The 21,922-nt window shown below is 45.9% G+C and overlaps 1 protein-coding gene across 2 annotated transcripts in view; it reads right to left on the bottom strand.

Annotated features, from left to right (window-relative positions):
* Positions 1 to 16,326, bottom strand: part of mtmr8 (myotubularin related protein 8) — a 44,461-nt gene extending 28,135 nt beyond the window's left edge. Inside the window, exon 1 of one of the 2 annotated variants that reach the window (XM_085999036.1) lies at positions 16,046 to 16,326. In XM_085999036.1, the coding sequence (XP_085855162.1) occupies positions 16,046 to 16,069 (24 nt within the window). In that variant the 5' untranslated portion in view covers positions 16,070 to 16,326. The remainder of the gene's footprint in view (positions 1 to 16,045) is intronic. The other variant, XM_085999028.1, reaches the window with a different exon arrangement.
* Positions 16,327 to 21,922: the final 5,596 nt, after the last annotated feature.

The following is a 21,922-nucleotide window of genomic DNA, read 5'->3' as shown; positions in this document are numbered from 1 at the left end:
ATAGTCAATACTGAGGAGGACTGCAACAAATTACAGGAGGACAATAATAAACTTGCAGAATGGGCAAATACAGTTGACACAGACAAATGTGAGGTGTTACATTTTGGTAGGAAGAATAGGGAGGTCACATCACTTGGAGGGTGCAAGTCTAGGTGGGGTAGAGGGAGCGAGGAGTACAAATATACAAATCACTAAAAGTTGCACCACAGATTAGCAAGCCCATTAAAAATGCAAACCAAGCACTAGCGTTTATTGCTAGAGGGATAGAATTGAAAAGTAAGGAAGCTATGCTAAACCTCCATCGAACTTTGGTTAGACCACACTTGAAGTACTGCGTGCAGTTCTGGTCGCCATATAAAAAGGATCTGGAGGCACTGGAGAGGGTGCAGAGATGATTTACAAGGATGATACCTGAAATACGAGGGTATACCCATCAGGAAAGGATGAACAGGCTGGGTCTCTTTTCTCTTGAAATAAAGGCTGAGGGGTGACCTAATAGAGGTCTATAAAATTATGAAAGGTTTTGATGAGAGTGGATAGAGAGAGAATGTTTCCACTTGTGGGGAAGAGCATAACTAGAGGCCATCAATATAAGATAGTCAGCAAGAAAGCCAATAAGGAATCCAGAAGAAACTTCTTTACCCAAAGAGTGATGAGAATGTGGAACTCGCTACCACACGGAGTGGTTGAAGCGAATAGTATAGATGCATTTAAGGGGAAGCTGGACAAACATATGAGGGAAAAGGGAATAGAGGGTTATGCTGATAGATTTAGATGAGGAAAGACGGGAAGAGGCTCGAGTGCAGCATAAACACCGGCATGGACTGGTTGGGCTGAAAGGCTCTACGGCACAAAAACAAGCCAATGTAATCGTGCTGACGTTTACTGAGCCATTTTACATTTTCATAAAGGGAATAGGAGATTGCCTTGGGTCAAAATATTTCTCCCATGTTATCTGCAAAGCAGTCAGTCAATGAACTTAAATAGTAAATTTACTTTTTGAAGCATGGAGTCATTTTAATGACGCACTATAAAAGTTGAAGTATAAATTTTTGGAAAAAAATACCTTGTAGTTTTACGGGAGTCAAATGGATTTGGATAGGCTTTCAATTAAAACAGCAACCTCATTGTTTAAGCAGACTGCTCCTAGTCACCAGTGACCAAGCAATGAGGAAACCTGGCTTGGTGAACCTGAGTGGAGGTTGGAAAATTGAAGTTTTTAAATCAAGACATTTGTAAGTATATATTTTTCAACATGAAATGAAAGTGTATGTCAATCAATACAAGATGCTCCCAGTTCTGCCCACAGGGGAATGATAGGCTCTAGAACCAAAGTATGGAAGTAGAAAAGGGACTGATTAGAACTACTACAATTGATAGTGTAATTTTAACACATCACCCTGTAACCTTCAGTGTAATAAAATGTTACTAATACAGTACAAGTTATGGAATCTCATGGCAGTCATGACAGCCTTCAGTTTGTTTCCAAGAGCTACTTTCAAATAGCATTAATTTTCCCCACAGCTTGTTAAAAGCAGGAAAATTCTCACATGTATTTCAACAAAATGACATATCTCAGTGTCTTTTAAAGTTTTCTGTTTAAGGGATCCCCGCAAATATTAATACCTTCCTGTTCGAATCTTCAGCTACCCGAAGAAAAGCTGTGATCATTGCATATTTTTCTTTATTAATATACAACAGGAGCGTTCAAGCTTTCTGCCTTTGGTTGCTAAACAACTTGCATTTATATAGCACCTCTAACATAGTAAAACATCCCAGAGCTTCACAGGAGCAAACAAAATTTGACACTGAGCCACACAAGGAGATATTAGGACAGGTGACCAAAAGCTGGATCAAAAAGGTAGGATTTAAGGAGTGTCTTAAAGGAGGAGAGAGAGGTAGAGAGATTTAGGGAAGGAATTCCAGAGCTTAGGGCCTAGACAGTTGAAGGCACTAATGGTGGCGTGATGAAAATTGGGAATGCACAAGAGGCTAGAATTACATTGAATATACAGCACAGAAACAGGCCATTCAGCCCAACAACTCTGTGTTGGTGTTTATACGCCACACGAGTCTCCTCCCATTATCTGCCTCCTCTCAGCCTTTCAGTATATCTTTTTATCTCATGTACTCAGCTAGTTTCCTTTTGAAAACATCAAAGCTATTTGCCTCAACCACTTTCTGTCTAACCACTCTCCAAGAAATTTCTCCTCTTTTCCCTATTGGATTTATTAATAATCATCTTGTATTTCCCCCCCACCCCCCCATTTATTTTATTTATTATATTTTTTTCTCTCTCCCACATGGCAGCTGTCTTTCATTCTGCCATTTACACTTCGTCTAGAGCCATCTTTGGTTTCTCAACTTGTTCCATTACCATCTCCTTTTGCCTTGCACCATCTCAATCTCTCCTGCCTTCCATCCCATCACAGACCTTCCCTTTTGTTCTTTCCTCCCCCCTGCACCCCACCCGCCTTCCCTGCCCCTGCACTTGCTAAAAAAACCTGTTCCATCTCCAGCTTGTTCCAGTTCTGACGAAGGGTCATCGACCTGAAACGTTAACTCTGTTTCTCTCTCCACAGATGCTGCCTGACCTGAGTATTTCAGGCATTTTCTGTTTTTATTTGTATTTATGGCCCCTTGTTTTGGATTCTCCCACAAGTGGAAATATTCTCTCCACATCTACCCTGTCTAACTCATTCATAATTTTAAAGCCTTCTATCAGTGTTGTGTATGTACCTTTAAGAGAGAACTGTTTTACAGCTCCTGTATACTGTAGTACCGGCAGTGACCACACCTGTATATAAAGCCGGAGCAGGCTTCTGTACTTCAGTCTTGAGACTACTCTACTCCAGTAAACACCTGTTGATTGTTAAGTTACAGCATCCGTGTAGTTCTTGGGGAAACATCCTATTTAAAGAATCACGGATCTAACAGTGGCGACGAGTGTCGATTCGAATCTACCTGCAACTTTGCATTTCCCTTCGAGGATTCGCTCCGGGAGGGCGGTGGAAGTCGAGGCCAGAAACACGGGCGTCGACCACGAGCAACCACCCAGTCGTCCGGCAGAGAGTGAACATCGCAGGGGAGGCAGTGGAGAGCCGGGCTTGGTTCCTCAGCCACGACGATCAGCAACAGACTGACGACAGGTACAGCGCAGACCCTTCCCGGACAGCGGCGGCTGGAGTCGACCGACGGCAGAGAAAAAGCCAAGCAGCGTCGACGGGGTAAGATAGAGGGTGAAGCGCACAGGGCGCAGCCGGGGGTTGAAAACCGAGCGGCGTCGAGGAAAAACAAAACGGAGAGAGGGTAAAGCAGCAGCCGGGTTCAGGACCGAGCGGCGGAAACGGGAAAGGCGCACAGAAAAAAAAACGCGCAGAGCACAGCCAGGGCTCAAGGGCTGAACAGTGTCCGCGGGGAGAAGAAGGGAGAGCGCGGGAGACGCCATTGAGCCGCGGAGAAGGAAGAGCGCGGGAGCCGTCATTTTTAGAAGCCGCAGCGGAGAAGAAGGGCGAGCGCGGGAAGAAAGGAAAGCGCGGGAGACGCCATTTTGTGCCAGCGGAGAAGGGAAAGCGCGGGAGACGTCATTTTTGACAGTTAAATCACACCCAGGGATGCCGAAGAGTGGCAGTATCTCTACGTTTGACAATGAAGTCGAAGATTGGGCGACATGTGTGGAACGTATTGAGGTGTACTGCAGGGCGAATGAAGTGCCAGATGCTAGGAAAGCACTGGTTTTGTTAAATTCCATGGGTGCAAAAACTTATGGGTTACTGCGAAACCTAATAACCCCAGGAGAAGCCTGTGAATAAGAATTTTGAAAGCATAGCAGAAATCCTACAGGACCACATAAACCCCACACCGCTGCTGATAGCAGAACGATTTAAGTTCCATAAAAGGAACCAACACAAAGACGAAAGCAATGCTGAGTACTTAACGGAACTGCGCAAGCTATCGAAACACTGCCAGTTTGGAGTGGGACTAGCAGATACGTTAAGGGACAAGTTTGTGTGTGGGCTTCAAAGTGAAGGAACCCACAAACGGCTTCTATCAGAAAAGGATCTTACGCTGGACAAGGTTTTCAGTATGGCAGTATCACACGAAGCAGCCGCAAGGGGCGCTGCAGAGATACAACGGAGACCGCAAGAATATGGCACCAATGAAATGTCCTATGGAACAGGGAAGTGTTATCACTGCGGCAGAACAACACACGACCAGAAGGATTGTTGGTTCAAGGACCAAGTGTGCAGACAGTGTGGAAAAGCAGGACACATAGCAAGAGTCTGCAGGTCTGGGAAGAAAACCAACAGCAAGAAATCTCCACAGGAGAAGTACAAAAAGGTACACAAGGTGATGGACAGTAGTTCAGACGAACAGAAAAGTGACACAGACTCCGGAAGCAAGGAGTTGGGTTGTCTGAAACTACATAAGGTAACCAAAATGGAGGATCACCAGACTATCTGGGGGGATACACTCAAGATAGATGGAGTCCAAGTGAAAATGGAATTGGACACAGGATCAGCCCTAACAGTCATAAACCAAAGGGACTACAAGCGGCTATTTTCACACATACCCTTGAAAGCTACAGAGATTGTCTTGAAGACGTACACGGGGCAAAAAGTCTACCCCAAAGGAAAAATAAGGGTGAAAGTGATATACAAAGGCCAGGAAATACCTAAAATGGACTTATATGTATTGCCAGATGGAGGACCACCACTGCTAGGACGTGAATGGATCCGGAAGATACAATTAGATTGGCATTTCATACAGGCACTGAAGGTTGAGGCCAAAAAGGATGACGACGTCACACCTGGACGACTGTCAAAAATGCTAACCGACGCAAAAGAAGTGTTCCAGGAGGGGCTCGGAACACTAAAAGGCATAACAGCAACGATTAAAATAGAGGAAAATGCAAGCCCAAAGTTTCTTAAGGCCAGACCAGTGCCTTATGTGATCAGACCAGCCGTCGTAGCAGAGCTGGAAGGGTTGGAACGTTCAGGAGTACTGTCCAAAGTAGACTGGAGCGAGTGGGCTACACCCTTCGTTCCTGTAATGAAGAGGTCGTTGAGTAATACGCCTGGGGAACCAAAGAAGATCCGCATCTGTGGGGATTTTAAGGTGACAGTGAACCCAGTCCTTCACACGGTACAATATCCGCTTCCACGAATTGAGGATATTTTCGCCTCGCTATCTGGAGGTAAACGCTTCACCAAAATTGATCTAGCCCAGGCGTACTTGCAAATGGAGGTAGAAGAAGCCTCGAAACAATACCTTACGATTAACATTCATAAAAGTCTCTATCAATACAACCGGCTGGTGTTTGGGGTAGCATCGTCTCCGGCTATTTGGCAAAGGGCGATGGATCAAGTCCTGCAAGGGATTCCAGGGACCCAGTGTTATTTGGACGACATCCTGGTCACGGGCGAAAATGACAGTGATCACCTCGCCAACTTGGAGAAGGTGCTCACCAGATTAAAGGAATATGGGCTACGAGCTAATCGCCACAAGTGCGAGTTTTTCCAGAAGCAGATCTCGTATTGTGGCCACGTCATCGATGAAGAGGGGTTACATAAGTCCCCTGAAAAGATTGAGGCAGTAGTCAAGGCTCCAGCACCGGAAAATGTGTCACAACTGAGGTCGTTCCTCGGGCTGGTAAACTACTACCATAAGTTCTTACCAAATTTGTCCACGGTATTACACCCACTGAACACCCTACTGCAAACAGGGGTGCCATGGAAGTGGAATGACGAACGTAGACGAGCTTTCCAGAAGTGTAAAGAATTGATCACATCAAAAGAGGTGTTGGCCCATTTCAACCCAGCACTACCAATTCGTTTGGCATGTGATGCATCACCCTATGGTATTGGAGCGGTGCTGTCGCACAAATTCCTAGACAGGTTGGAGAGGCCAGTAGCCTTTGCGTCTCGGTCACTAACCTCAGCCGAGCGCAACTACGCCCAGATTGACAGGGAGGCCCTCAGCCTAGTATGGGGAGTAAAAAAATTCAACCACTATCTGCATGGGCAGAAGTTCACCTTGCTGACTGACCACCAACCACTTGTCTCCATCTTTAATCCTAAGAAGGGCGTTCCAGTGATGACTGCACAACGGTTACAAAGATGGTCCCTGTTTCTAGGGGCGAATCAATATAAAATAGAATATAAAGGCACGAAACAGCATGGAAACGCTGATGGGCTATCACGCCTGCCACTGCCTACTGTGGAGGAAGCACCAGCAGTGGACCCTATCGAGATATTTTACTCGTCAATAATTGAACGATTGCCAGTAACGAACGCGGATATAGAGAAGGAGACCCGCAATGATCCGACACTGTCTCGGGTATATGATTTGACGGTGAGGGGATGGCCAACACATGGCGACTCACTGTTGCCAGCATTCTCATCCAGAAGAGAACAGCTGTCAGTAAGCCGGGGACAGTGATGTGTGGATCCCGAGTGGTGATTCCACCCAAGTTAAGGGAGAGAGTGCTAAATGAGCTTCATGAAGGTCATCTGGGAGGGGTGAAAATGAAAAGCCTTGCTAGGGCTTATGTGTGGTGGCCGGGGATCGATCAACAAATCGAGGACCTAACCAAGAGCTGCTCAGGATGCCAGGAGGTCCAAAATGCACCACCACATGCCCCTCTACACCCATGGGAGTGGCCCTCCTCTCCATGGCAACGGGTGCATATTGATTTTGCTGGTCCATTCATGGACTCAATGTTCTTAATAGCAGTGGACGCTCACTCGAAATGGCCCGAGGTGATAAAAATGTCCTCAACCACTAGAGAAAACAATTGCAGTCCTACGGACCATATTTGCCAGGAACGGCTTGCCAGAGCAGATTTGCTCTGATAATGGACCAGTTTGTGTCCAAAGAGTTTCGAAAATTTAGAGAAGGAATGGAGTAAGGCATTACACATCTGCCCCGTATCATCCAGCCACAAATGGATTGGCTGAAAGGTTCGTACAAACCTTTAAAAAGGCGATAAAGGCCATGTGCGATGATGAAATTCCACTACAGCATAAGGTGGACAATTTCCTATTAGCCTACAGAAATGCGACACATGCAGTTACCAACCAGACCCCGGCCATGATGTTCTTTGACCGAAGGTTGAGATCTCGTCTGGATTTGCTCAGACCCAATCTGCGAAGAAATGTTGAGGATAAACAATTCCAGCACATCAATGAGAAGCCGACAAGGAGCTTCAATGTAGGACAACCAGTCTTGGCCCGTGACTACCGAACAGAGAAATGGCAACCTGGAACGATATGCACAAGGCAGGGGCCATTAATGTACACAGTGGATGTCGGGGAGAACATTGTGAGACGCCACGTCGATCAGATCTTAGCGTCACAGGAACGAGTCAACCCCATGTCTCGAGTACCTGGGGATGAACCCGACATACCGGTAGCATCTACCTCCGAACCAGTAGCAGTGGAAACCGATGAACTAACTGACGAAAAGGGGCCAGAATCGCCTCCGCACCAAGAACCACCACCTCAGGAAAGGCGCTATCCCGAAAGGATCAGGAAGCCGCCCCAAAGACTGAATCTATAAATGGACTATTTTCAGTTAATGTTGCATGTTAAAAAAATGTTAATTGTTAAATGAATGTTATGGTACTGTTAATCTAAAAGGGGAGGAATTGTTGTGTATGTACCTTTAAGAGAACTGTTTTACAGCTCCTGTATACTGTAGTACCGGCAGTGACCACACCTGTATATAAAGCCGGAGCAGGCTTCTGTACTTCAGTCTTGAGACTACTCTACTCCAGTAAACACCTGTTGATTGTTAAGTTACAGCCTCCGTGTAGTTCTTGGGGAAACATCCTATTTAAAGAATCACGGATCTAACAATCGGGTCACCTCTAAGTCTCCTCTTTTCTAAAAAAAAAACCCTAACTTGTTCAATCTTTCCCAATAACTGCAATCTCTCAGTTCTGGTACCACCCTTGTAAACCTTTTTTGCACTTTCTCTAGTGAATCCATGTCCTTTTTATAGTAGAGACCAGAACTGTGCACAGTACTCGAAGTGCGGCCTGACCAGGGTCCTATACAAATTGGAGGAGCGCAGAAACCTCAGAGGATTGTATAGCTGGAGGAGGTTATAGAGATAGGGAGGGGCGAGGTCATAGAGGGATTTGAAAACAAGGATGAGAATTTTAAAATCGAGGCGTTGACAGGCCGGGAGCCAATGTAGGCCAGTGAGCACAGGGGTGACGGGTGAATGGGGCTTGGTGTGAGTTAGGATAAAGGCAGCAGCGTTTTGGATGAGCTCAAGTTTACGGAGGGTGTAAATTGGAAGGCGGCCTGCCTGGAGAGCATTGGAATAGTCGAGTCTAGAGAGAATAAAGGCATGGGTGAGAGTTTCAGTAGATGAGCTGAGGCAGGGGTGGAGACAGGTGATGTTACAGGGTGGAAGTAGGTGGCCTTAGTAATGGAGAGGATAGGGAGTCAGAAGTTCAGATCAGGGTCAAATACACAAGTATATACAAACTGAGCCTCAGGGTCTAGTTATAAAGTTAATACCTAAAGCTACAGTCATGAGCAGGTCTTTGTTAAATTCAGGATTTATAAATTAATCAAACATGAAATAACAGTGGTAAAAAAATTTCAGATTCACAAAATTCAAACACAAGCCAGTAAATAACAAATATAAAACACAAATAGGACAGAACACAAATAGGACTGAGTTGCCTGGGCTTTGAGAGGTGAATTGCCAGGGCTCAGGGACCACAGTTCTGACACCAAACAGCAAAAGAACATTCTAGTCTAGTAAGTCAACACGTAGGGGAAAATAGAAATCTGAGAACCTCATGGACACAGTTTGAAAACCTATTGATTAAACCAAGAAAGTAGATTTATAATATATAAACTCATGAGCATACTACAAAACATTCTAAGAACATAAGAAATAGGAGCAGGAGTAGGCCATTCGGCCCTTCGAGCCTGCTCCGCCATTCAATGAGATTGTGGCTGATCTTCTGCCTCAACTCCATTCACTGGCCCTATCGCCATATCCCTTGATGCCCTTACTAGTCAGAAATCTATCAACTTCTGTTTTGAATATACCCAATGACTGAGTCTCCACAGCTCTCTGGGGTAGAGAATTCCAAAGATTCAGCACCGTGTGTGAAGAAATGTCTTCTCATCTCAGTCCTGAATGGCCTACCCTTTATCTTGAGACTGTGGCCCCTGGTACTAGACTCCCCAGCCAAGGGAAACATTCTCCCAATATCCATCCGATCAAGCCCTGTAATAATTTTGTATGCTTCAATGAGATCCCCTCTCATTCTTCTGAATTCAAGAGAATACATAGAAACATAGAAGATAGGAGCAGGAGTAGGCCATTCGGCCCCTCGAGCCCGCTCCGCCATTTAATGAGATCATGGCTGATCATCCAAATTCAGTACCCTGTCCCTGCTTTCTCCCCGTATCCCTTGATCCCTTTAGCCTCAAGAAATATATCTAACTCCTCCTTGAATATATTTAATGAATTGGCCTCAACACTTTCTGTGGTAGAGAATTCCACAGGTTCACCACTCTCTGGGTGAAGAAATTCCTCATCTCAGTCCTAAATGGCTTACCCCTTATCCTTAGACTGTGACCCCTGGTTCTGGACTTCCCCGCCATCGGGAACATCCTTCCTGCATCTAGTCTGTCTAGTCCTGTTAGAATTTTATAAGTTTCAATGAGATCCCCTCTCATTCTTCTAAACTCTAGCGAATATCGACCCAATCGCTCTTCATACGTCATTCCTGCCATCCCAGGTATCAGTCTGGTGAATCTTCGCTGCACTCTCTCCATGGCAAGAACATCCCTCCTCAGATAAGGCAACCAAAACTGCACACAATAGTCAAGGTGTGGTCTCACCAAGGCCCTGTACAACCTGATCAACCTCCGCCATTTCTGCCACCTCCAACGTGATCCCACCACCAAACACATCTTCCCCTCACCTCCCCTTTCAGCATTCCGAAGGGACCGTTCCCTCCGCAACACCCTGGCCCACTCCTCAATCACCCCCAACAGCCCTTCTCCTTCACCCGGCACCTTCCCGTGCAAGCGCAGGAGATGCAACACATGCCCTTTTACCTCCTCCCTTCCCACTGTCCAGGGCCCCAAACACCCCTTCCAGGTGAAACAGCGATTTACTTGTACTTCTTGCAATTTAATATACTGTATTCGCTGCTCACGATGCGGTCTCCTCTACATTGGGGAGACCAAACGCAGATTGGGCGACCGCTTTGCGGAACACCTCCGTTCAGTCCGTAAGGGTGACCCTGAGCTCCTGGTTGCCTGTCACTTTAATTCACCGCTTCACTCCCACTCTGATCTCTCTGTCCTCGGGCTATTGCATTGTTCCAATGAAGCTCAACGTAAGCTCGAGGAACAGCACCTCATCTTTCGATTGGGCACTTTGCAGCCTGCCGGACTCAACACTGAGTTCAACAATTTCAGATAGTTATCCCTGCCCCCATTTTTCATGCAGTATGATTTTTGCCATTCCCATTTGCAACATTTTATCTTTCCTGCCTCTTACAAAAGTACAGGATGTTCTTTCTATTCCTTCCTCCCCTCCTAACCGCCCCCCCCCCCCTCTGTCTCTGCACCTGCTTAATATCTGTTACATCTCCAGCTTTTTCCAGTTCTGATGTAGGGTCCCAGACCTGAAACGTTAACTCTGTTTCTCTCTCCACGGATGCTGCCTGGCCTGCTGAGTATTTCCAGCATTTTCTGTTGTTATTTCAGATTTCCAGCATCCGCAGTATTTTGCTATTATATTGGAGATATTACATCTAGTTCCCTTGTCTAGATCATTTATATATAGTGAATAACTGGGATCCTAGCACAGATCCATGCGGTACTCCACTAGTCACAGCCTGCCATCCTGAAAAAGACCCGTTTATCCCTACTCTTTGTTTTCTGTCTGTTAACCAATTCTCAATCCATGCTAGTATATTACCCCCAATTCCATGTGCCCTAATTTTGTTCACCAACCTCTTGTGTGGGACCTCATCGAAGGCCTTCTGAAAATCCAAATACACATCTACCGGTTCCCCTTTGTCTACTCCACTAATTACATCCTCAAAGAACTCCAATAGGTTTGTCAAACAGGATTTCCCTTTCATAAATCCATGTTGACTCTGCCCAATCTTACTATTAGTTTCTAAGTGCCCAGTTATTGCATCCTTTGTAATAGATTCCAGCATTTTCCCAACTACTGATGTGAGGCTAACAGGTCTGTAGTTCCCCGTTTTCTCTCTCCCTCCTTTCTTAAATAGCGGGGTTACATTTGCTATCCTCCAATCTGCAGAATCTATAGAATTTTGGAAGATGACAACCAATGTGTTCACTATTCCAATGGCCACTTCTTTCAAAACCCTAGGATGTAGGTCATCCGGTCCTTGGGATTTGTTGACTTTTAGTCCCATTAATTTAGCTAGTACTGTTTTTTTACTAATAATTTCTTTAAGTTACTCATTCTCATCGCACCCTTGGTTTTCCCATTTCTGGGATGTTTTTTGTGTCTTCCTCCATGAAGACAGAAACAAATTATTTATTTAATTTCTCAGCCATTTCCTCATTCCCCATTATAAATTCTCCTGTCTCTGACTGCAAAGGACCTACATTTACCTTTGCCAGTCTTTTCCTTTTCACATACCTACAGAAGCTTTTACAATCCATTTTTATGTTTTTCGTTAGTTTGTGCTCATATTCCAGTTTGTGCTCATATTCCATTTTCCCTTTATCAATTTCTTGGTCCCCCTTTGCTGATTTCTAAAAAGATCCCAATCCTCAGGCTGACCACTTTATCTGGCAACTTTATAAACTTCCTCCTTTGACAATACTAGCTTTAATTTCTTTTGTTAGCCATGGTTGGATCACTTTTCCTTTTGGGTTTTTATGCCCTAGAGGAATATATGTTTGTTGCAAACTATGCATTATTTCCTTGAATGTTAGCCATTGTATGTCCACCTTCATACCTTTTAGTGTAGTCTCCCAATCTACCATGGCCAACTTGTCCCTCATACCCTTGTCGTTTCCTCTGTTTAGATTGAAGACCTTAGTTTCAGATTGGACTACATCACTCTCAAACTTAATATAAAATTCAATCATATTATGGTCACTTGTCCCTAAAGGTCCCTTTACCACAAGATTATTGATTAGCCCTTTCTCATTACACAGTACCAGATCCAGAATAGCCTGTTCCCTGGTTGGTTCCTCCACATACTGATCCAGGAAACCATCTCACATGCATTCCAAGAATTTGTCCTCCACACCATTAGTGGTAATTTGATTTGCGCAGTCAATTTGTAGATTAAAGACCCCCATGATTACCGTATTGCCCTTGTTACATGCACTTCTAATTTCTTGATTGATACTGTGCCCTACATTACCATTACTGTTTGGTGGCCTATACACAACTCCCACCAATGTTTTCCACCCTTTGCGGTTTCTTGACTCCACCCAAACTGATTCCAGTTCTACATCACGATCTGCCAAGCCAAGATCTTTTATCTCTACCGTACTGATCTCATCCCTTAGTAACAGCGCTACGCCACCTCCTTTTTCTTTTTGTCTGTCCTTCCTAAATGTTGAGTACCCTGGAACATTCAGTTCCCAGCTTTGGTTACCCTGCAACCATGTCTCTGTAATGGCAAATACGTCATACCCATTTACTTCTACTAGTGCCATTAATTCATCCACCTTGTTGCGAGTGCTACGTGCATTTAGATAAAGTGCCTTCTACTTTGCCTATTTAATATTTTTCTGCACTTTGACCCTCTTTACTGTTGGCCTTTGTTTCTGCTCCCTACTAGTTTTGCTGACTACTTTTCTAACTTGCACTTCCAGCTTTGTTTATCTCCATTCTGGGCCCACACTTAGGTTCCCAGCCCCCTGAAAAAACTAGTTTAAATACTTCCCAACAGCACTAGCAAACCCCCCTGCGAGGATGTTGGTCCCATTTCTGCCGAGGTGTAACCCGTCCAGCTTGTACAGGTCCCACCTTCCCAGAATCGGTCCCAACGCCTCAGGAATTTAAATCCCTCCCTCCTACGCCATCTCTCCAGCCACGCATTCATCTGGTCTATTCTCCTATTTCTGCTCTCGCTAGCACGTGGCACTGGGAGTAATCCCAAGATTACTACCTTTGAGGTCTTGCTTTTTAACTTATTTCCTAGCTCCCTATATTCTGCTTGCAGGACCGCATCCCTCTTTCTATCTATGTCATTGGTACCGATACGGACCACAACCTCTGGCTGTTCACCCTCTCCCTTCAGAATGTCCTGCAGCTGCTCACTGACATCCTTGATCCTGGCACCAGGGAGGCAACATACCATCCTGGAGTCACATCTGCAGCCACAGAAACGTCTCTGTTCCCCTTATGATAGAATCCCCTATCACTATTGCTCTCCCACTCTTTTTCCTCCCCTCTTGTGCAGCTGAGCCACTCATAGTGCCACGGACTTGGCTCTTGCTGCATTACTGAGAAACCATCTCCCACAGCAGTATCCAAAACGGAAAATCTGTTGGAGAGGGAGATGGACCCAGGGAACTCCTGCACTACCTTCCTAGTTCTTTTACTCTGTCTGGCGGTCACCCATTCCCTTTCTGCCTGTGCACTCTTTACCTGCGGTGTGACCACCTCGTTAAACATGCTATCCATGAAGATCTCAGCCTCGCGGATGCTCCACGGTGACTTCAACCGCAGCTCCAGCTCCAAAATGCAGATATCGAGTAGCTGCAGCTGGAGACACTTCCTGCACGCTGGAATTTTTTGAGGATGTAACTGGTGAGATAGATAAGGGAGAACCAGTGGATGTGGTGTATTTGGACTTTCAGAAGGCTTTCGATAAGGTCCCGCATAAGAGATTAGCGTGCAAAATTAAAGGCACATGGGATTGGGGGCAAGGTATTGACTTGGATAGAGAACTGGTTGGCAGATAGAAAGCAAAGAGTTGGAATAAACGGGTCGTTTTCCGAGTGGCAGGCAGTGACTAGTGGGGTACCGCAGGGATCGGTCCTAGGACCCCAGCTGTTCACGATATGTATTAATGATCTGGACGAGGGAATTGGATGTAATATCTCCAAATTTGCAGACGACACAAAGCTGGGTGGGAGGGTGTGCTGTGAGGAGGATGTCGTGAAACTCCAGTACGATTTGGACAGGTTGGGTGATTGGGCAGAAACATGGCAAATGCACTATAACGTGGATAAATGTGAGGTTATCCACTTTGGTGGCAAAAACAGGAAGGCAAATTATTATTTGAATGGCAATAGATTGGGAGGAGAAGTGCAAAGAGACCTGGGTGTTCTTGTGCACCAGTCGCGGAAGGTAAGCATGCAGGTGCAGCAGGCGGTTAAGGCGGCAAATGGTATGTTGGCCTTCGTAGCGAGGGGGTTCGTGTACAGGAACAAGGATGTCTTGCTGCAGTTGTACAGGGCCTTGGTGAGACCGCACCTTGAGTATTGTGTGCAGTTTTGGTCACCTTATCTGAGGAAGGACGTTCTTGCCATGGAAGGAGTGCAGCGAAGATTCACCAGGCTGATACCTGGGATGGCAGGAATGACGTATGAGGAGAGATTGTGTCGATTGGGCTTATACTCACTGGAGTTTAGAAGATTGAGAGGAGATCTCATCGAAACCTATAAAATTCTGTCAGGCCTGGACAGACTAGATGCAGGAAGGATGTTCCCGATGGCTGGGGAGTCCAGAACTAGGGGTCATAATCTAAGGATAAGGGGTAAGCCATTTAGGACTGATACGAGGAGGAATTTCTTCACCCAGAGTGGTGAACCTGTGGAATTCTCTGCCACAGAGGGCAGTGGAGGCCAGTTCATTATATATTCAAGAAGGAGTTGGATATATTTCTTAAGGCTAAAGGGATCAAGGGATATGGGGAGAAGGCAGGGACAGGGTACTGAATTTGGATGATCAGCCATGATCTCACTGAATGGCGGAGCAGGCTCAAGGGGCCGAATGGCCTACTCCTGCTCCTATCTTCTATGTTTCTATGTGTTCGCCCTGGACACCGAAAGTGTCCCGACTTCCGACATAGCACAGGAGGCGCACTCCACACTGCCGAGCTGCCCTGCCATGTCCTACCCTTAATTTACTCTCTTCACTTCCTTTAAATGAAAGAATATTAAATACACTAGGGACCTTACTTCACTTTAAACACTACTTACTCTAAACTAGAGACCTTGCTTTTACTTTAACAACTGGACTGTAGAAATACTCACCAGGTCCTACTTACCAATCAGCTCCTTCCCTTGTGCCGACATCATTCTGTACATCTTTAGTTGCATTAAATACGTGTTCAGTAACATGATGCCATATGATTAAAAAAATACAGTAGTAAGCTTATTCAGCTTCACTTTGTTTGACTAAAGGTGTGATTCCTGGCATCCCAATGACAGCTTGCACCTTTCCCCATCACATAAAAAGTGGAAGGAAATGAGTTGGCAACTAGGAAGGAAGAAGGCCCTAACACTCACCTCCCAAAACCGGAGATTAGGATGCAAGTAAGCATTTAGGAAAATACATTATAAAGCACAGCACTGCCCACTCGGCACAATCAGATCAATCGGCAGCAACACCGCCTTGCGACCACTGCAACTTTCCAGACTCTGAAATCTGAGCCCTGCAATCCGATACTACTTACCAACTGAGCTGGTTAAGATTTCCTGTTGCAGCAAATACAACAAGGTGGTGTGATTCTACTCTTCATGTTACGGGGGGGGGGGGGGGGGGGGGGGAGTTACTTCCACGAACTAACCTTAAAATAGCAAAAAACAAAGGCATGTAAAAACAAAAACGAGAAAGGAAATGAAACGCAGACGCCAGTTACTAATGAGGGAAGAATGCAATCAGGCTGACATTAAGGCACGGAACTTGATGGAGCTTTCCCTTTCGCAAACTGTTGGATTGACGGGGGAAGGACCACAGCCCCGCTCTCCCGGCACCGACTGACGGGGAGGAGGAGGAGGAAGAAGACCACTCTGCCCTGCCCTGCCCTGCCGCCGACAATGCTCCGTACCTTGGGTGTTATAATGTGCTCCATTCTGGGGGATAATATTCCTGTCCGCCGGAGGAAGCCTCGATCAGGCGCTTGAGTGCAGAAGCGACAAGCTTCGTGTCTTCATTTTTTTTCAAACAAGATTGGACACGTTAACACCGTTACTGTCCGCCATTTCCGGCGGCGTCACGTGACCCACCCCCTCAACCGGGATCCCGCGAGATTCAGCCCGGCACGCACAATCCCAGCTCCGCTGCTGCAGCGGGAGGTTTAAACCGAGTTGCGGCAGCCTGTGCTTGAGGTGCTGCCGCCGCCTCTTGGCTCACTGCCCTCCCTGCTTGAGGTGCTGTTGTATTTCTGCTCACTGCCCTCCTTGTCTAAGGTGCTGCTGCCTCTCAGCTCGCTGCTGGATCCCCTGTCTGAGGTGCTGCTGCCTCTCAGTTCGCTGCTGGATCCCCTGTCTGAGGTGCTGCTGCCTCTCAGTTCGCTGCTGGATCCCCTGTCTGAGGTGCTGCTGCTTCTCAGTTCGCTGCTGGATCCCCTGTCTGAGGCGCTGCTGCCTCTCAGCTCGCTGCTGGATCCCCTGTCTGAGGTGCTGCTGCCTCTCAGCTCGCTGCTCTCCTTGTCTGAGGTGCTGCTGCCTCTCGGCTCGCTGCTGGATCCCCTGTCTGAGGTGCTGCTGGACCCCGGCTCACTGCCCTCCCTGCCTGAGGTGCTGCCACCTCTCGGTTCACTGCCCTCCCTCCCTGCCTGAGGTGCTGCCGCCTCTCGGCTTACTGCCCCCCCCTGCTTGAGGTGCTGCTGTATTTCTGCTCGCTGCCCTCCTTGTCTGAGGTGCTGCCACCTCTCGGTTCACTGCCCTCCCTCCCTGCCTGAGGTGCTGCCGCCTCTCGGCTTACTGCCCCCCCCTGCTTGAGGTGCTGCTGTATTTCTGCTCGCTGCCCTCCTTGTCTGAGGTGCTGCCACCTCCCAGCTCGCTGCTGGATCCCCTGTCTGAGGTGCTGCTGGATCTCGGCTCACTGCCCTCCTTGTCGGAGGTGCTGCTGGATCTCAGCTAGCTGCCTTGCTTGTCTGAGAAAAGAAAGACTTGCATTTAATTTCAATTTCAATTTTATTGGTCACATAACTAAATACAAGAAGTGTAATCTAGTCAGTGAAATGCTTTTTTCCTGACGAGCCGAGAGCACCAAGCAGCAAGAACACTTCGCTGCCTGGTACGCACGGAGCTCGCAAGGATGACAGCCATCTTCATCGGCGCCATCACAAAAAACCACATACCGACATATACACGCATACATACTTTAAATATAAATAAAGCAGACATAAAATAAATAAAAGACATTAAAAAGACAGCACATAAAATGAACAAGCAATAATGTAAAAAAAAAAAAGTAATTTCTACAATCATCTTCCTCTCTTGGGCAGTCCCCCTGAACCGAGGATGACTTGCTTCCACACTAAAAATGAGTTCTTAGGTGACTGGTGAGTCCAATGCGGGACCTACAGTCTCTGTCACAGGTGGGGCAGACGGTGGTTGAAGGGGTGGGTGGGGGTGCTTGGGTTGACGTGCGCTCCTTGGGCTGTTTGCGCTTGACTTCTGCTTGCTCCCGGCGAAGAGACTTTCACTTTCAGCAGTCTTGGGCCAGGGATTCCCAGGTTCGGTGGGGATGTTGCACTTTCTCAAGGAGGCTTTGAGGGTGTCCTTGAAGCGTTTCCTCTGCCCACCTGGGGCTCCCTTGCCGTGTCGGAGCTCTGAGTAGAACGCTTGTTTTGGGAGTCTCGTATCGGGCATGCGGACGATGTGGCCCGTCCATTGGAGCTGATCGAGTGTGGTCAAAGCTTCGATGCTGGGGATGTTGGCCTGAGCAAGAACACTGACGTTGGTGCGCCTAGGCTGCCAATGGATTTGCAGGATCTTGCGGAGGCAGCGTTGGTGGTACCTCTCCAGTGCTGTGAGGGGCCTGCTGTACATGGTCCATGTCTCTGAAGCATACAGGAGGCCAGGTATCACTACTGCTCTGTAGACCATGAGCTTGGTGCTGGGTTTGAGGTCCTGGTCTTCAAACACTCTCTTCCTCAGGCGACTGAAGGCTGCACTGGCACACTGAAGGCGGTGTTGGACTTCGTCATCGACGTCTGCCCTTGTTGACAGTAGGTTCCTGAGGTATGGAAAGTGGTCCACGTTGTCCAAGGCTTCGTCATGGATTTTGATAATCGGGGAGTAGTACTGTGTGGCGGGGGCAGGTTGGTAGAGGACCTTTGTCTTACGGATGTTTAGTGTAAGGCCCATGCTCTCGTACGCTTCGATGAAGGTGTTGACGATGGTTTGGAGTTCGGCCTCAGAATGTGTGCAGACGCAAGCGTCGTCTGCATACTGTAATTCGATGACAGAGGATGGGATGACCTTGGATCTGGATTGGAGCGCCTTTCATGACCACCGGACGTCCCAAGCGCTTTACACCCAATTAAGTACTTTTTTGAAGTGTAGCCACTGTTGTAATGTAGGAATTGCGACAACCAATTTGTGCACAGCAAGCTCCCACAAACAGCAATGTGATAACCAGATCATCTGTTTTTGTATGTTGATTGAGGTATAAATATTGGCCAGGACTCCGGGGATAACTCCCCTGCTCTTTGAAATAGTGCCATGGGATCTTTTACATGCTCCTGAGAGCAGAAGGGGGCCTCGGTTTAACTTCTCCGACAGTGCAACACTCCCTCGGTACTGCACTGGAGTGATTTTTGTGCTCAAGTCTCTGGAGTGGGACTTGAACCCACAACCTTCTGACTCACAGGCAAGACTGCTACCAACTGGGCCGGCGCTGCTGTATCTCGACTTACTGCCTTGCTTGTCTGAGGTGCTGCTGTATTTCCGCTCATTGCCCTCCTTGTCGGAAGTATGTCTCTTAGTTGGATTTTTGTTGTTGCATTTTAAAAAATACTTTACAAATACTATGAAAGATTTGAGGCTCCACATTACTGTGTTGAGCTATAGAAGTTTACAGCAGAGGAGGTAAATTTGGGCCAGCGTGTCTGTGGCTAGAGAAATGCAAAATTAATCCCACTGCCCTGCTCTTTTCCCCATAGTTTTCTTTGCTTCAACTATGTATCCAATTTCCTTTTAAAAGATACAAAGGTTTCTGCTTAAAGCATTCCATGTTTTAAAGCATTCTAGTGTTGCCACAATCCTTAGTGTAAAGTAGTTTCTCCTAACTTCTCAGCTTAACTTTTGAAAAGCTTTAATAGATCTCCTAATCTTTGCTTCAGTGGAAATAGTTTTAGTATCTCTTCGTAACCTAGTTTCCCATCCCTGGCATCATCCTGGTGGATCTCAATGTGGCTTTAATATCCTTTTCATTATGGGGCCTCCAAAACTGCACACCATACTCTTAGCTTGGGTCTAACCAATGTTTTGTAAAATTTATCATTTCTTCTATACTATTGTACTCTATGCTTCTATTTATAGAACCCAAAATGCTGTTGGCTCTTTTACGGCTTTATCTGCCTGCATGCACACTTTCAGGGAATTATACACTTTGAACCCCTAGGTCTTTTTGTTTGTCCACATCTTTCAGTATCTTTATATTGAGTGTATACTCACTCCCATTCCTTGGTTTCCCTCCCAAAATGTGTAACCTCTCATTGATCATATTAATTTGTATCTTCTGTCTGTTTGCCCATTCTGATGGCCCTGCCTCTGTCTTCCTGAAGTCTTTTGCTAGACCTTCTACTTTTGTGTCTTCAGCAAAGCTAGAGATTTTGTTCCAGACTCAACTATTCCAGTGTTTTTGTAGCCGGCCTCCCATCTTTCACCTTTCACAAATTTCAGCTCATCTGAGACTCTGCTACTCGTATCCTATCCTGCTTGCGCATAAACCCTGTTCTCGTTGATCTTCATTGGCTTCTGAACCCCCAATGCCTTAAATTTTAAATTCTCATTCTCGTCTTTAAATCCCTTCATGGCTTTGCCCCTCCCTATCTCTGCAACTTCCTCCATCCATACAACCCTATCCCAAACACACTCTTCTGCATCTTCCCTCTATTGGTAGCTGTACCTTCAGCCACCTAGGTCCCATGTTCTGGAATTCCTTTCCTAAACCCATTTCCATCTCCTTTTAAGACCCTCTTTAAAACTCACCTCTGACTCAGTTTTTGGTTGTCCCTCATTAATCATCTTTGGCTTGGCATCGGTTTTTTGATTACGCCTCTGAAATGCTTTAGTATGGTTTTCTACTTTAAAGCATTATATAAATGCAAGTTGTTGTTGGTCTACCCAAGCCCAAATCATCTTTATATACTGAGAACAAAAGTGAACTCAGCACTGACCCCTGGGGTACACCACTTTCAACCCTCCAATCTGAGCACCAATTTAGCTGAAGTCTATTTCCTGTCTGTCAAACAAATTTTCTATCCATGCTGCTAAATTTCCTCCTGTACCATTTGTTTGCATTTTTATAACCAGCCTCTGGTGAGACACCTTCTGAAAATTCATATACACAACATCTACTGAGTTCTCGCTACTGACCCATACAATTCCCACTTCAAAAAATTCTATTAAATTTGTCAAACATGACTTGCCTTACATAAATCCATAGTGACTATCCTTGATTAGCCCATGCATTTCTAAAGGCTCACTAATTTTATCCTGCATTATGGATTGTATAGGTTTGCCCATAACTGGTCTATTGTAACCCATTTTATCCTCCTTTCCCTTCTTGAACACAGATGTTGCATTGGTTAGTACAATTTGCAGATTTAATGAGGATTGAAAAATTATGGCCAGAGTCTCTGCTATCTCCTCTCTGACTTCTTTCAACAGTCTACGTTGCAGCCATTAGGACCCGGTGGCTTATCTGCCCTGAGTTCTGCTAATTGTTTGACTCTTCAATATTCTTTTCTATTCTTAGATGTTGTGGTCACTGTTTCACAATTATTCTCCTACTCTTGCATCACTTCATTTGCTCACTTCATTCCCAGAACAAAATCAAGCTTTTTTTCTTTTTGGACTAGAAACATTTGATCTAAGTAGCAGTCCTGGATGCATTCTAAAAATCATTCACCACTTTAACCACATACATTGCCTTTATTCCAGTCTATTTTGTGATAGTTAAAATCATCCAACGTTAGTGCCTGTTCTTGCTTATCTCACTGAACTGTCTGCAGATCTCCACCTCTACTTAGTCTTCACTGTTTGGTGACCTGTAATGCACACTGAGAATTGTTAACATCTCCCTTCCTATTTCTTAACTCTATCCATATGGATTCTGTCTTTCTGCAATCCCCAGGACATCCCTGCATTCTAGCATAGTGATTTTACTAACACTGCCACCTCCTTTCTTCCCTACCTTTCTCTTCTGAAAATGTTAGAACCAAGAATATTAAATTCTCATCCTGTCCAAATGTGATAGCTACTAAATCATATCGCTTTGGTCACTAATGCTTCAAACTCACCAGTTTTGCCTTGTATGCTTTGTGTATTTGCATGCATTCCACTCAATTCAGACTCCAATTTTTTGGAACATTGACCCTTTTAACTGTTTGATGCTCTTTGCGGTAAAATTGTTTTTTTTTCTTTCACTACCTCATGGCCTTTTTATCCCCCTTGCTTTAATATTTTCTCACTATTTATTTAAGCAAAGTCTTCTATTTCCATTCCAGCAGCATTGTTAATCCTACTTGCACACTCTAGTCCCAAACCAAGACTTTCCCCAGCTACAGGAAACTTTTGATTTACCGGCACCTAAATAACCGGAAATCTCGGTTAACCGGCAAAATTCAGGAGTAGGTTCAGGTAACTTTTATTACTTGCCTTCCTCCATCTGTTTCTATGCAAGGGTGTGGCTGCAGCTGTTGCTAAGCTACAGAGACGCTTGCAACTTGTGGCCATTGTTCTGAACC

This window comes from Somniosus microcephalus, chromosome 1 (assembly GCF_052327205.1).
Source record: "Somniosus microcephalus isolate GS21.2 chromosome 1, FLI_Smic_1.0, whole genome shotgun sequence".
Lineage (NCBI taxonomy): Eukaryota > Metazoa > Chordata > Chondrichthyes > Squaliformes > Somniosidae > Somniosus > Somniosus microcephalus.
The sequence above is the reverse complement of the archived record's forward strand: the minus strand, read 5'-3'. Positions and strand labels throughout refer to the sequence as shown.